Source organism: Salmo trutta, chromosome 4 (genome assembly GCF_901001165.1).
Source record: "Salmo trutta chromosome 4, fSalTru1.1, whole genome shotgun sequence".
Lineage (NCBI taxonomy): Eukaryota > Metazoa > Chordata > Actinopteri > Salmoniformes > Salmonidae > Salmo > Salmo trutta.
The window spans coordinates 49,582,808-49,599,238 of record NC_042960.1 but is presented as its reverse complement, the minus strand read 5'-3'; the positions used below and the strand labels follow the sequence as shown (position 1 = coordinate 49,599,238).

At 41.9% G+C, this 16,431-nt stretch overlaps 1 protein-coding gene across 11 annotated transcripts in view; it reads right to left on the bottom strand.

Moving 5' to 3' along the window:
- The window catches only part of LOC115192516 (leucine-rich repeat-containing protein 7-like), a 204,044-nt gene that overhangs the window by 22,073 nt on the left and 165,540 nt on the right, over positions 1 to 16,431 (bottom strand). For 8 of the 11 annotated variants that reach the window (XM_029751117.1, XM_029751114.1, XM_029751120.1 and 5 more), the window contains 10 exons: positions 15,567 to 15,696; positions 14,154 to 14,269; positions 13,137 to 13,206; positions 12,912 to 13,011; positions 9,651 to 9,775; positions 9,385 to 9,567; positions 9,054 to 9,188; positions 2,915 to 3,001; positions 1,424 to 1,535; positions 473 to 656 (listed from right to left, as the gene is read on the bottom strand). In XM_029751117.1, the coding sequence (XP_029606977.1) occupies positions 473 to 656; positions 1,424 to 1,535; positions 2,915 to 3,001; positions 9,054 to 9,188; positions 9,385 to 9,567; positions 9,651 to 9,775; positions 12,912 to 13,011; positions 13,137 to 13,206; positions 14,154 to 14,269; positions 15,567 to 15,696 (1,242 nt within the window). The remainder of the gene's footprint in view (positions 1 to 472; positions 657 to 1,423; positions 1,536 to 2,914; positions 3,002 to 9,053; positions 9,189 to 9,384; positions 9,568 to 9,650; positions 9,776 to 12,911; positions 13,012 to 13,136; positions 13,207 to 14,153; positions 14,270 to 15,566; positions 15,697 to 16,431) is intronic. The other 3 variants (XM_029751118.1, XM_029751123.1, XM_029751126.1) reach the window with 1 other exon arrangement.

Here is a 16,431-nt window from a genome sequence, read left to right as displayed (position 1 = left end):
TGACCTTGGCTGGGCTGACACAGACAGACAGACAGACGGACGGACGGACGGACGGGACGGGACGGGACGGGACGGGACAGGACAGGACAGACAGGACAGGACAAAGAAAGCAAAAGAGAGGAAAGAGACAGCGAGAGGTGTCTGTTAATGAGAGATGTGCACCACGCTTGACAGCTGGAGTTCCACCTCCTGTTCACCCAGGTGCCCTACACAACACCCCTCTGTCTCAGGAAACCGACAGGTGGAATCGATGCCTGCTGGACGACATATTGACACAGAACAGTACTGGAAGTGACCCAGCTAGCAAGCACTTATCAGACCACAGGTAGCTGTGAGGCCACTGAGCCTCGGATTTTGCTAAGGGCGGACCGATGCCGATCCTAGGTCACCGTAAGTTTGTTATCAGACGAGTGTCTGTGTCTCTGGTTCAGTGTAAGGACTGTATGTTGAGAGTCAGTGAGCCACTACCCACCTGTTGGTCCAGTGTTGTTGAGGCACTCCTCCATCCTTCCCAGCAGCCTGCATGGTGGCCCCGTTCCCCGGGGGGTTGGAGGAGCCAGAAGAACCCTGGGACGGAGAGTAGTCTGAGTAGGTGGCCGACGAGCCACTGTTGTTCAGGCAATGCATCTTGTCTGGGTCTGACTCATCTATAGATTCTGACAGGGGAGTGGGAGAGAAAAGCATTGGTATGTCTCTGGCGATAGCTACCTGTGAAATGAATCTGAATAGGGGCTTAAGGGGACATCTCATTTTCAAAAGGTCACTGCTCATGTTTCCACTTAAAATGTGGGTTAAAGCTGGGGGGCAAAAGATACTGGAGGGAATTGGATGCCTTTTCTCCTCAAATCCAACAGCGAGCCATTATGTAATGGATTGCAATTAATATGCTTCATACCGTACCTCATTAGAATACAACACTCCCCAAGGACATTCTATAATAATTGTGCATTTCAGGACTATGTTTTGTAATCTCACAGGAGGAAACACACATGCAATTAGAAAGAACAATAGCAAACACAAGGATTTTCACTGGAGAGCTTAGAATGCTTGAGGATTTTTCATGTCAGAACAGGATTAGAGCGGAGGGTGAGCGTTTTTACTGATAGATGGTCAGCCTCCCACCGATCGAGATATCAACCCAAATGGCCTGTAGCAACTAGTCAATCAGCTCACTCAGAGTGTGAGATAAAAAATACAGTTTGAAAGTATAGCCTCAGAATATAGATACTGGCTTTAAGACATATATACTGTATAGTGTAGTTCTTATAATTGCAGCATACTGTAACAGCTCTTCTTCAACTGTCAAAGTTGACTGTAAATGCTCTAACATCACTGATAGGCTAATTTACAGCATTCTGATAGGGGAACAGAGGACAGTGATCGCATATCCTGCATATTACAGCGACAATAGTTTGGGGCCTACCTTTCTTGTCTTTCCCCAGTAATACAACCTTTGGTTTGTACATGGGTGGTTCCACCAGGGTGGGCCTCATATCAGAGATACGGATGTCATTCGGAGAGCCGCCCATAGAATCCTGAGAAAATAAAATGTGTTATTACACCATCGTTATTTCTGAACAAAAGACAGAAACATAAAAACACACACACAGCTTCTATAACACCTTCATCGACTTAACTCGACAATCTTGGTGAGGTTCCTGAGGCAGGAACTAACTAAAGGACACAAATATAGTACATAACTGTTCATCATCGTACTGCTTGTATATATTACACTCATAGTGTCTACAGGAACTGATATATTTTCTCTATTTCTCAGTGGGGTCCACTGGAGCATGTCCTATCTGTGACTTCCTGCTATTTTAGGGCCCAGAGGGCCAGCTGTTTTCTACAGAAGAGCCTGCCTCCCACACATGATGTCCCACATCTGCAGCCCTGCTCTGCTCACTGTTCCCCCACAGGGCAGGCTGAGGTTGCTAAGCGAAGAGACACCACCAGCCCAGATTGCCTGGCGATCCCCAGGAACCACATCCCAAGAACACCCACTACACAGCAGCGTCTTACTGACATATCTGAATCTCACTCCATTTCCTGTCTCTGTCCTCCCTCCTGTTTTCCTAGCCAGATTCCATTTTTACAATGCAAATAAGTGGTGCTAGTGTAAAAAGAGGCTGCAACAATTTCCAATAGTCGTGCGGTATATGTTTTAAACGCTATAAGTTCATAAGGAATACAATCCACATCTATGATGGGGCTACTATGCGGGTTAGCATGTTCAGTTCAGAAGTTAAATAACACGCAATGATGCTGTCGTGTAACGGTTGCATTCAAAGCTCAATTTGATATATATACCTCCGTTTCAAGTATTCAAAGTGATTCAGTCCATTTTGACAGCTGCACCTTTTTCTGCTTTGGGTAAATATGCCACCTTAAATCACTCCCAAGGTTATGCTTCCATAATTTACCAACACCTTCTCTGTGCCTGGGAGTAATTGACAAGGTAGGATTGATGCTTTGACCACATCACAAATGAATGCTTGATTACCTCAAAACAAACAGCTGTGTAGAAACTGTAGTGTGTGATACCACTAAGTGCTGGAGTTAGCCTTGGCACTGCCAGTCTACTGTCCATTTGCACACAAAACTAACAGCTATATAATCTACACTACAGTATAGTGTATAAGCTGAGTTTTACCAGTCATGATCCACAGACTTTGCATGAAACAATTCAAGTCCAGCTGTAGTACTGTACATTATATACGTCACAGATCAACATATCTTTGCAATAGATAGTGTGGCTGTTAGCTTTCTTTCATCTTCATGGTTCATGCTAGTCAGACTTCGTTTCTCCAGATGTTTCATAGCCTTTGTCAAGGTGCACAGAGGCAGTGTGAAGTCACGCCACCCGAGCCGTGGTTGAGCAGACTGTCTAATGTCTGATCTCACAGCCACTTACTATGAGGCAGAAACAGGAAGAAGCTGTAACGGCCGATGATGTATTCTCTGGCTGTGGCAGCTTGGGAACCACGCGATGTAAAGAAATCTAAGCAAACAAACAAACACACATACAAACAAATAAAAAATGTAGAGGAAGTGTTCATGGTTCTACAAAAAAAAGTATGTGTGAGGTAAAGAAGCATGGGTTATGGCATCAGCACCCCCACCCAGTGCCCCAGTTCTCGTTGTGTCACTGCGGCACCCAAGGGTCTCTTTTCCTGGAGCTTTGCGGGGGGAGACAGCATGAGGCAATCCAAAGCAGTAATGGACACAAAGTACACAGGACATTGCAGCTCTGTCAAAGGCATTGCAGCTCTGTCAAAGAGAGCTAGGGATATAGCAGAGTTTGCCAAGCATAGTAGGACCTTCCAGCTTTAAATGAAAATAAGCAGTTTCTAGCTGACACCTTGGAACCTATTTCCACTGGAAAAGGGATTCTATATGTATTTTCATCTTATAGGTAAAAAATACATGAACAAAAAAATCGACATATCATCTTAACTTAAATCTATGCTATGTTAAAAGGACTAACAACCAGCATAAGTGCATTTACACCCCTGATATAAATGGCCCAAACCCTGGGCTCATATATTTATAAAAAAATGATTTAACCTTTATTTTGACATGGAGTCATTGCTGCAACCAAGGTCTCTTTTCAAGCACCACAATACACATCAAAATACAATAAACACATTAAACTACACATTCATATGCACAAAAAAATACACATTATTAAACACAACAATAGGCAAAAAGAAAAACACAATCATAAAAATCAGACACATTCTTCAGTAAAAAGGTCCTCTAACAACCGTCTGAAATGCAGTAGAGGCACCAATTGTGTACTGTAGATCATTCCACGCATAAGGTGTAAGGAAATTATAGGCTGATTCACCTAACTCTCTAGACACCAAAGGAGTCTCCAGAGTTAACCAACCCTGTGAACAGGTTTGATAACTTGTAATTTTAAATCTTAATAGAGACGTTAAGTAAGTCGAAAGTTTGTGGAGCAGGGCTTTGTAAACAACAAGAGTGTAATGATGTGATCTACGTGACTTCAAAGAGGTCAAGTCAACCTTCTATTAAAGAATACAGTGAAGAGTAATAAAACGAACGGTGCTATGAAAAACGGCATCCAAGGGCTTAAGAGTAGAGGCAGCTGTACTTTGATAAATAGTATCACCATAATCAAGAACAGGTAGAAAGGTTGACAGCACAATCTGCTTCCTGCTGACTAGAGAGAGACAAGATCTGTTTCTGTACAAAAAAGCTAACTTTAAATCTTAGTTTCGTAACGAGCTCAGTCGTATGTTTTTAAAACGATCAATCATTGTCAATCCAAATACCAAAGTATTTGTATGCAGGGACTCGTTTGATTATAGAACCATTCGATGAGTAAAGATGCAATCCATCTGAGACAATCTTGCAAAAACCTGAAAACAACATGTATTTAGTTTTGCCTGTATTAAGTACGAGTTATAAAATCAGTAAGGGATCCTGCACAAGTGCAAAATCAGACTGTAGCCTTGTCACAGCCAGGTCAGCAGTCGGGCAACTGTGTACATAATAGTATCATCCGCATATATATTACTTTTTTTTTTTTTACCGATTGACCAATAGCATTTATATAAATAGTGAAAAGAACAGGTCCGAGTATCAACCCCTGCGGAACTAATTTATGTAATTCAAGACTTAACCCCATCAATCACGATGGCCTGAGCTTACAAAGAAATGACAGTAAGAAGATACAAGAGACAGTATATATTGTATGTCCTGCTTTATTCATCTCCAGATGCTGGCCACTTGACTCTGGGAACAGGCGTTTAGAGATTACCTATTCAGATCTAGCCTCTGAATACCATTGACATTTAACACTGACCTTTGCTCTGTTTGTTCAACATCCTCTGCTGTTCGTTGTATAGTATTTTTCTAGCCTTATCACAGCCAAAACTTCAGCGCCAGATTACCCCTTGGGGACTTGCAAATGCACTAATACTTAACATTTGAGTTATGGCCGAGTTAACTTCCATTTTAGCCACAATATGATATTATGCTTGCCAAAATAATGCACCTTTTTGCATGCTGCATTAAAAAACAATGAAAACAGCACCTCAGCAGACACTAACTCCTCTGCGTATTCAGAGAACGAGAGCTAACGATTTAACAAAGACCCAGTTGAGGCCATCATGGGGGCTTTGAGGCTTCCAGATGAAAGGATCCTATGATCTCTGCAGGTTTTATTCACATCACCTCTAAAAAGCTGCTGAGCCACAATTCCATGGCCCTGGATTTAATACATCGCCCTCTCAAGCTCTGTCATGCCTGGCAGTATGTCAAAAACACTGAAACCTCCCACTGGGCAAAAATTGGTTGAATCAATGTTGTTTCCATGTTATTTCAACCCAAAAATGAAATGTGATGACGTAGAATCAATGTGGAAAACTGATTAGATTTACAAGAAGTTATCAACGTAAGGGAATTTTGTATTTTTTTCACCGACATTTGTACCTAAAGCCAATGACAGGGTGACATTTGTGACTCGTTTCAGGAAAATACGCCTTCACAGGAGAGGCAATGAACGTAATATTTCTTTATTTATATTAATCAAAATGCATTTTTGGACAGAAATGCCTTCTGGAACACGTGAACTTTCATGTGCCTTAATAACAAATCTGTATGCCTGTGAATACGAATACAATTGTTAAATTACGAGCCTAGTTGGTTTAGCCATGGAAAAAGCCAGGAACCTTCCAGCTAGCCATGATTGGTTGAGATAATGGATGGGCTGGACATACCAAGAGATGAGTTCGGATTAGTCTGCCATGTAGTGCGCTTCTGTCTATAACATGAGCTGCTTAGTATGTGTAAATGTGTAATTTTTCTAAAGTGGCTTTTTTGAAAGACATCACGAAGAACTGCAAAAGTGTTGCTAAGGCTCTCCACTTTCTGGAGGCCCAAGTTTTGAAATCAGTGGAATGCCCGGTGAAAGCAGAATATGATAGCTAAGGAGATGGAGAAAATTCAGGAGTTTGATTGCAAATGTGGAGGGAGTCTAAAAAAGAACACAGAAGGCTGTCGTGGGCAACCATGGCATCTGTGACAGAGAGGGAGAAGCGTTCATCCATGTATACGGGTAAGATATTCTATATAGCTACATTTTCGACATTGTACGTTTCATATTTTGTCAGAAAGTCATTTTCATTGCAAGTTAAAGCGTACTGTTAGCAAGCTAATTGGCTAGCTAACGTTACGTGTATGATCTGTGTAGTAACATTACTCATATCTCAGAGCCGAATGTAAGCTAGCTAGCTAACATTGAACCTAGCTAACATTGAACCTAGCTAGTTGGTTAGCTTTAGCTACCTGTAGATTCATGCATGGTAGTAACATTATGATTTTGGATTATGATTCATTGTTTAGCTAGCTAGCTACATGTCTAAACAAAAGACTCCACTAGTAACCATTTCATTGTACCGTTTACACCTTCTGTATTCTGTGAACGTGACAAATAAAGTTATATTTTAAATTATGTAGTGTGTGTTTAGCAGGGACGTTAATGTGAAGAACAACATGACCTGCACTAAAGTAAAATTAGGATTTAACGTTAGGCCAACAAGACAGTGTCCAAGTTCAAAAAATCTCTGGTAGAATGCCCTGCTTTTATCAACAAGCTATAAACAAACCAAAACATTTTTTAGAAAGTTGCTTTTAGTTACCTGGTTTGCTAGATTGACATACACTAAATTCATTTTTAAACGGATGGGTTTATTGGTGTTAAAATACACCAGTTATGCTATTTTGGACCATCATGCAGCCTGTTGTTTTTGTGTTTATACCTTTACATAACGACAATGACAAGTTTGATGTCGGACGACAGTAGAATGTTCATGATGTCACTGCGACAACTGTAGACATGTCTAGTATTAACCAGCCTTTAGTCTTGAAATCTTTGGTTGTACACTACCATACCCACTGTTCAGAACATGGCCTCACATGTGAAATCCTTAAAGAGATGGGTGGGCCTAAGGCTTAAAACTTCTCTAGGGTAGGGGGCAGTATTTTGACGTCCGGATGAAAGGCATGCCCAAATTAAACTGCCTGCTACTCAGGCTCAGAAGGTAGGATATGCATATTATTAGTAGATTTGGATAGAAAACACTCTGAAGTTTCTAAAACTGTTTGAATGGTGTCTGTGAGTATAACAGAACTCATATGGCAGTCAGATATCTGAGAAAAATCCAACCACGAAGTGGGAAATCTGAGGGTTGTAGTTTTTTCAAGTGAATGTCTATACAGTATACAGTGACTTAGGGTTCATTTTGCACTTCCTAAGGCTTCCACTAGATGTCAACAGTCTTTAGAACGTTGTTCATGCTTCTACTGTGAATATGGAGCGAACAAGAGGGCCTGGAGTCAGATGAGTGAGGAAATGACATGAGCTCAGAGGAGCGCCCTCACGTGAGTGTGAGCTGTGTTCCTTTTCTTTTCTGAAGACATTGGAATTGTCCGGTTGGAATATTACTGAAGATTTATGTTAAAAACATCCTAAAGATTGATGCTGTACATCGTTTGACATATTTCTACGAACGTAAATAGAACTTTTTTGACTTTTCGTCGTGACATTTTTGCGCGCTTCCTGCATTTGGAGTAGTGGACTGAACGCGCGAACAAAAAGGAGGTATTTGGACTTAAATGATAGACTTTATCGAACAAAACAAACATTTATTGTGGACCTGGGATTTCTGGGAGTGCATTCTGATGAAGATCATCAAAGGTAAGTGAATATTTATAATATTATTTCTGAGTTTTATTGACTCCACAAAATGGCGGGTTTGGTTTCGTGTCTGAACGCTGTACTCAGATTATTGCAAAGTGTGCTTTCGCTGTAAAGTTTTTTTGAAATCTGACACAGCGGTTTCATTAAGGAGAGGTGTATCTATAATTCTTTGAATTACAGTTTAATATTTTATCAACATTTATGATGAGTATTTCTGTAAATTGATGTGCTCATTCACCGGAAGTTTTGGGAGGCAAAACATTTCTGAACATTACACGCCAATGTAAAATGGGGTTTTTGGATATAAATATGAACTTTATCGATCAAAACATACATGGATTGTGTAACATGAAGTTCTATGAGTGCCATCTGATGAAGATCATCAAAGGTTAGTGATTCATTTTAGCTGTATTTCTGGTTTTTGTGACGCCTCTCCTTGCTTGGAAAATGGCTGTGTGGTTTTTCTTGTCGAGGTGATGTGCTAACATAATCTAATGCTATGCTTTCGTCGTAAAGCCTTTTTTAAATCGGACAATGTGGTTGCATTAAGGAGAAGTGTATCTTTAAAATGGGATATAATTGTTGTATGTTTGAGAAATTTGAATTATGAGATTTTTGTTGTTTAGAATTTGGCGCCCTGCTATTTCACAGGCTGTTGAATAGTGTGTCCCGCAGGTGGGACGGTCACATCCCACATACCCAAGAGAGGTTAATAGGGTGTGAACAATGCTGAATGGGTGTAGACAAAGAAGAGCTGTCCAGTAGGTGTACCTAAACATTCAAGAATCATTTTCTCAAAAGTGAGGTTACAAGTTTATCAACTTTCAATGCAGAATTACTTTTCCATTGTTCCTCAACTGTAGTGTATGATATACCATTTTCTAACTCTGAGTCTCTACTTTTATCCAATGTAAAAAACACAATTTCAAATTTTGCTACACAAGACCGAATCGAGCCAGTCGTTCACATTTTTGGTTGATTTCACATTAGTTGACAACTGACGTCTGCGCCCAGTGGGCTGAGCCTACATTAATCTATATCTTTCGAAATGATCTCAGTTCTGTCAATGAAATTAAGTTCCCACACGTTCAATACAACTGGTCTCACCTCTACCGGAACTCTCACGTTGAAACATTAGAGGCAACTGAGGACAACTAAATCTGACATAATCGCCTGAAAGGACCTTGAGGCTGCAGTGTAAACATTTATGTCATTACTCCCTCCCGCATCGTGCCCAATACAAGCTGTTGTTTAGTTTAGTTTTCCTGGTGTTACAAGAGCGTAATAAGTACACAAAGAGATAAAGAGATTGTTGCTACACCTCTGAGCTCTCAGTCAGATCCTCCTTGTCCTTGCGCTTTGGGATGTCGATGGCAGAGTTGTGGATTACGCCCTGCTCTGTCATCTGAGTCTTGTTGAACTCTCTTTCTCTTTCTTTCATCTCTCTCTCCATCACCTGGAACAGGAAACTCTAAGTGAAACATATTTATCCCATTCATCCAAAAATGTATAATCTATGCATTTGTGCATATATGAATATGAGAGAGAGAGAGAGAGAGAGAGAGAGAGAGAGAGAGAGAGAGAGAGAGAGAGAGAGAGAGAGAGATGGTATGTGTGGGTCTCTGGGTGTGTGGTGTGACCTGGCCTGTTACCTCTTTGGGGGGCATGGGCCAGGGGGGCTCATACTGTTCTTGTTTTCGTGACTCCATATTGGTACCAGAGCAGTTAGTGCTGAGGGGATGCTGGTTCTTGCCCACCATGTTCTGCACTGACTTCACCATGTTCTTCAGATCCTCTGGGTACGGTGTAGGGTAGCGCTTCAGATTGATCTCAACCTGGACAGAGAGGACGGGCAAAAATAAGCGGGAATAACTAAATAAAAACAGTGAGAATTGCTCAACAAAAAGTCCTATGAAACCTTGACTTTTCCAGAGTTGTCCTCTTCCTCCTTCTTCTCCTCGAACTCAAAGGCCACAGTCATCCTCTGCTGACGCTGCTCCTCCCATAAGGTGGGGTTGAAACTGTCACTGTCTGACTGGTAGTCTACGGAGGATGGGCAGAGAGACAGGGAGGTGTCACTGACTTATTGTGCACTGGCCTCACACTGATGCGATTCTGACATGCTCACTTCACCACCGGCATACAGTGCACTGGCACCTAACCTTAACCACCTGTCAACTCCCTCAAAGTAGAGGTCTTCACGGGTCCAACAGACCTGAAATTCCGAGATCCGAGCGGACGCAAGCGTCTACGGCTCATAAACACTGACTTCTGTTCGGATCTGGGTCTGGTCTGATATAATTGCCACGGGTCTCAGGTATGTGCAATTAAAATGGATTTACCGACCGGACCCGATTTGACCCGTCCTCTGTTAATTTAATTTATGTGAGGTGATGATAACTGCACAAGCTTGTAATCTGTGTCAGCCAATTGCAACTCAATAAAGCGTATAGCTTATGTACAGCTGAAACTGCTTCCGGCTGCTCACCTCACGTGTGCCTGCTGTTGAGGAGGGAGAGAAAGAGAAAGAGAGAGTGAAAGGAGTCTTGGCCTAGGCTACTGTTGATTATGAAGATATTTTTCATTAAAGTAAAACTAATGTCAGAACAGAAAGAGTATAGTGAAAAGAAGCCGACAAGGCAATGTCCTTGGGAACAAGTTTCAATATTGTAGTGGACAAAGACGAAAAGAGCGTTGTGTAACTGGACATTTTAACTGTATGTGTCCACATAACTGAGTATGTGACTAACCTTGTGAAACTGTGTGAAACTGTCCTATTATAATCTCCTGTTCTTGGGAGAATCATCCTGTGTTGCAAACCAGCTTTCTCATGTGTCCTTGTATAAAAGGAGAACTGACAGTCCCGCCCAAGAACAGGAAATTATAAAGATATTTACTTTACTTCACCCAATGCTTCGTAATTCAGACTTACACTGCGCAGTGTAGACGCTCTGTTGTTCCCTCTGAGCTCAGAAATAAAGAACCTTACCTTAACTTGGTCTCCAGCAAATCCTTATTTTATAATATCCACCACAGTTGGCATGGCCAAATGGACTGTGTGCTATTCAGGTTTGATGGAATTTTCAAACATTTATTTATTTACTATTATTATTGTATATACTTGTTATTATTGGAGGCCTATTTAAGAATCTGTTTGTTTCATATTGTTGAGCCATTTTCTTTGGTCAAATTAAGATCCAACTCTAATGTTGTATTTGCCACAATATAATAGAATTACCGCTAGGCCTGGGGCTACTCGCACTTAAAGCATGAAAAGCAAAAACCAAAGAGGGAAAGATACAAACTTAATTTAATGTCGCAATAAAACAACCTGTTCGTATTTTCCCTATAAACAATGACTTGACTAACCTTGGATATTACCCAAATAAAGTTAAGACACTTTGGTGTGGTATGGTTATTATTAGGCTTAGCTACTGCAGGCCTATGAAGGTAGTGCGCACAAGCGCTCAAACTGACTCCGGACAATTGAACATGAGGTGAGGAAGAATGTTTTAGGCCTACCAGAGTTACTCCTTTAATCTAACAGTATAATGCTTATCTTTATACAAAATATTCTGATTGAAAATTAACGAATTAGCCCCCTTCTGTACACCTATATCTGAGCAGACAAGTATAAAGAAATGCAGGTCGGTGTCGGGAACATGGCTCCGGCATATCTCTATCTTTCTCTCAGTCTCTCTAGGGCTAGGTCTAAGCTTCTTCTCCTTTATATTATTTGAAAAAATATATAAATATCAGAGTGGACGCCTAGACCTATAGGCCTAAATGCATGCAATGCCCTGATGCATTTAGCGCATAAATCTCTAACAGCTGAACCGTAAAGTGGACAATTATTGCTTTAGGAAAGTAAAAACCAATAAAAAGATGGCTATAAAGTTTTGAATATGCTACACATCAAACAGTTTTGTCATTTGTTAGAGGTTTCTATACATCTTTCTTTTCGGATCTGAACGAGTCTGGGTCTGTTTGGGTCTGTTTTTCCACGGGCTCTTTCAGAACTGGTCTGACTTTCCTCAGGTCCATTCATCCACAACGTTTTGGACCCGTGAAGACCTCAAAGGGTATATCAAACACCATTAATCAATTGTAAATACATATCCATGACACCTTAGCCACGCTGATCCTCAACACAGGGGCCCCTCAGGGGTGCATGCTCAGCCCCCTCCTGTACTCCCTGTTCTCTCATGACTGCACTGCCAGGCACGACTCCAACACCATCCTTAAATTTGCAGATGACACAACAGTGGTAGGCCTGATCACCGACAACAACAAGACAGCCTATAGGGAGGAGGTCAGAGACCTGGCCGTGTGGTGCCAGGACAACAACCTCTCCCTCAACGTGATCAAGACAAAGGAGATGATTGTGGACTACAGGAAAAAGAGGACCGAGCACGCCCCCATTCTCATCAATGGGACTGCAGTGGAGCAGGTTGAGAGCTTCAAGTCCACATCACCAACAAACTAAAATGGTGCAAGCACACCAACACAGTCGTGAAGCGGGCACGACAAAACCTATTCCCCCTCAGGAGACAAAATATTTGGCATGGGTCCTCAAATCCTCAAAAGGTTCAACAGCTGCACCATCGAGAGCATCCCGGCTGGTTGCATCACTGCCTGGTACGGCAACTGCTCAGCCTCCAACCGCAAGGCACTACAGAGGGTACTGCGAATGGCCCAGTACATCACTGGGGCCAAGCTTCCTGCCATCCAGGACCTCTATACCAGGCGGTGTCAGAGGAAGGCCCTAAAAATTGTCAAAGACTCCAGCCACCCTAGTCATAGACTGTTCTCTCTGCTACCGCATGGCAAGCGGTACCGGAGCGCCAAGTCTAGGTCCAAGAGGCTTCTAAACAGCTTCTACCCCCAAGCCATAAGACTCCTGAACATCTAGTCAAACGGCTACCCAGACTATTCACATTGCCCCGCCCCCCACACCACTGCCACTTTCTGTTGTCATCTATGCATAGTCACTTTAATAACTCTACCTACATGTACCTACTACCTCAACTATGCGGTTGTATAATACACCTGTTGTATTCGAGGAAAAGTGACTAATAAAATTTGATTTGATAGTAGTACGACGTCCACTTTGAGGGAATAGTCGGCTGTCAGGATTTCCCCTAATGTCAGCATGTGTTACATGTAATTTCTACCTCACCCTCATCATGTCGTGGTTGCTGAGGGAACATGTAGTTGGTGAGGACCCTCTGCTTGGTCTCTGGATGGGCCTCGGTCTGGAGAGGGATCAGGGCCTTGGACTGCAAACAGCACACATCATTAACTCTTCAAGTACCGCTGATACACAGGTATCACATCATTAGAATTTATCAGTAAATGTAAAGTCATTACTTCCCAACAAAACAACACATAAGATCATATTTACCTGATTGTCTGATAGCCAAAGAGCAGCAAGATCTTTTAGTTTTGTGAAAGTGTACGGAAGGTTTTTTAATCTGTGTAAGGGAGAAGACAAAATAGGGAATAAGAAGGCATATCATCTAATTGAGTACATGTTTTTGTTTATTAAACTTCAAAAGGTTACTTAATTTGTGAGAAGTGATTATGTGGAAATAATTCAGACAAGTGGCTTGAGCTCAACTTCACATCATTCTCCACAGAGTGTGTGAGAGGCACATTGTGTTCTGATGTGTTCAAGGACACAGATCAACGTATAGTCCAATGTGAAAAGCCAAGACTCTCCCTCTGCCAAAGACAATCACAGCCTGCCTGCCTCTGACTGACTGACACCCACCACACAGGAAAGTTAACCAACACACAAAGGGGAAAAAGTAAGTTACCGTGGCAACACGCTCAGTGAACTTCGCTTTGACAACAGAAATCTGTCAGTGGGAGACAGTGTTGACGGCTACCGTAGGTAGAATGAAGCAGGGTTGGAGTGACTGGGTCCTAGTTCTGAGGAAGCCTATGTGATTGAACTTTCAGCTCTGTGGTGTGCGGTGCCGCCTGTGGACAGAGGTCTGCCTAATGGGTGCCGTGTATTTAGTGATAGTATGGTTTAATTACCTTGGATCCAGTAAATCACTGGCAGAGCAACTAAACATCTCATAAAGAGCTTAATTAGCCCGGGGGCAGGGGAAGTGCTTTCTAATGTTGTGCAGCTATCTTAATGGGCCATTAGCAAAATAATAACCACTAGTTTATATAAACTCCTCAGAAGAATGTCCCATTCCACCTACGCGCTATGTAAATAAATAGACACACAACACAAGCCTACAGTATTAAGCTGTTTCCTTATCAAGGAGAGTGTGAGGAACATATGGCTTCACTGTGTGTGTGTGTGTGTGTGTGTGTGTGTGTGTGTGTGTGTGTGTGTGTGTGTGTGTGTGTGTGTGTGTGTGTGTGTGTGTGTGTGTGTGTGTGTGTGGTAACCAATAGTAACCTATTGTCGCTTAAATTGAGAACATGTAGCTTGGTCATCTGCCCAATCTCGTCAGGTAGAAACTCCAGTTTATTGGAGCGCAACGACATGACTGTCACATTCTTACAGTTCCCAATCTGCAACAAAAGGGAGGCAAGCATACATTTCAATGATCACTTTCCATCTTCCATGCACCAAACCATATCAATTACAGAAATATATGCATTGTGTGTGTGTGAGTGTACAGTGGGGTCTGGAATTATTGGTTCCCTTGATAAAGATGAGCAAAAAAGACAGTGTAAAATAAATTATACAAATACTGAGATGCACTATATATACACAAAAGTATGTGGACAAATTCAGTGGATTTGGCTATTTCAGCCACACCCGTTGCTGACAGGTGTATAAAATCGAATACGCCGCCATTGGACTCTGGAGCAGTGGAAACGCGTTCTCTGGAGTGATGAATCATGCTTAACCATCTGGGAGTCCGTTGGACGAACCAGGGTTTGGCGAATGACAGGAGAACGCTACCTGTCCCAATGCAGAGTGCCAACTGTAAAATTTGGTGGAGAAGAAATAATGGTCTGGGGCTGTTTTTCATGGTTCGGGCTAGTCCCCTTAGTTCCAGTGAAGGGAAATCTTAACGCTACAGCATACAATGACATTCTAGATGATTCTGTGCTTCCAACTTTTTGGCAACAGATTGGGGAAGGCCCTTTCCTGTTTCAGCATGACAATGCCGCCCTGCACAAAGCAAGGTCGTTGTGGAAGAACTTGACTGGCCTGCACAGAGCCCTGACCTCAACCCCATCGAATACCTTTGGGGTGAATTGGAAAGCCCGACTTCAAGCCAGACCTAATCGCCCAACATCAATGGCCGACCTCACTAATGCTCTTGTGGCTGAATGGAAGTCCCTGCAGTAATGTTCCAACATCTAGTGGAAAGCCTTCCCAGAAGAGTGAAGGCTGTTATAGCAGCAAAGGGGGGACCAACTCCATATTAATGCCCATGATTTTGGAATGAGATTTGTTCGACGAGCAGGTGTCCACATACTTTTGGTAATGTAGTATATATTGTATGCTCAAAAAATATATAAAAAATGATATTTGTTTTATACTAATACTATCGCTCTTGGTAAAGTGCATGATGCCATTGACCTTAACAAGGACCCCAGGACCAGTGGTAACAAAATAGCCTCATAACATCAAATATCCACCACCATATTTTACAGTACAGATGAGGCATGTTCTGCATATGCATTGTTCTTTCGAAGGCCAAACCTACCATTCGTGTGTCTGGCAAAAGAGCTCATGTCATCGGACCTGTTTTGCTCATCTTTATCAAGGGATTGAATCATTCCCAACCCCACTGTATGTGTATGTGTGTATAGGATCAGTGTGAGGTTATTGGTGTGGGACAGATAGACGTACCTCCCTGGGTAGTTCAACAAGGAAGTTCTCATCAGCAGAAAACGTGCGGAGGTTATGCAGGTAGCCAATGGTTGGGGGGAGGGACTCCAATTCATTACAGCTGCAGTCAAACTCCTCTAAAAGCGATAAACTGGGTAGAGATAGAGAGAGGAGAAAGAGCGCCTTAAGAATCCTTTGTGCCACAGCTACTTTCACTTGGTTAGTTATTGGTGTAAGAGCAACAAATTAATAGACGCAACATAACCAACACACTATCTACAATAATACAGGCAAAACAACCACAATTCTGCATAGATACTCTACTTCACATGTCTTTGATGTACCGTGTTAATATTTGCATATCATTTTGTTAAGAACCTACAAAGCACAGACCTACTTCATTCGTCTGCTAAAAATGTGCTGTGAATTCTTGAAGTGGAACATTTAGATATATCATAATGATACAAATATTATTTCACTCAAACACTTTGAGGAAAAGCCACCGGTAGATTGATTTCTGCCACAGGTTGCATTATTTGTTGTTGACAGATGGAGCCTCAGATGTTTGGTCCCTCCTTGGTGTCCATGGAAACAAATAATAATTGGGTTCCCTTTAAGACTAGATGCATCTAAGACATGTACAGGCTACAGAGGTGAAAATGGTCAATCAAGTGGATTCGTGAGAATCATGACAATATTCAAAAACCATGACTTGATAGAATGAGATATTCCTCTAGAAGGCAAACTAAAATAAAAAAAAAACATGATTTGAACATAAACTGTATTAATCCCATGAGGGGAAATTAATCATTGATGTTCCTGACTCCATTTCACTATCACTATCTGGTGGTGCAGTATCTCTTTTCAATCAGAATATAATCAACAG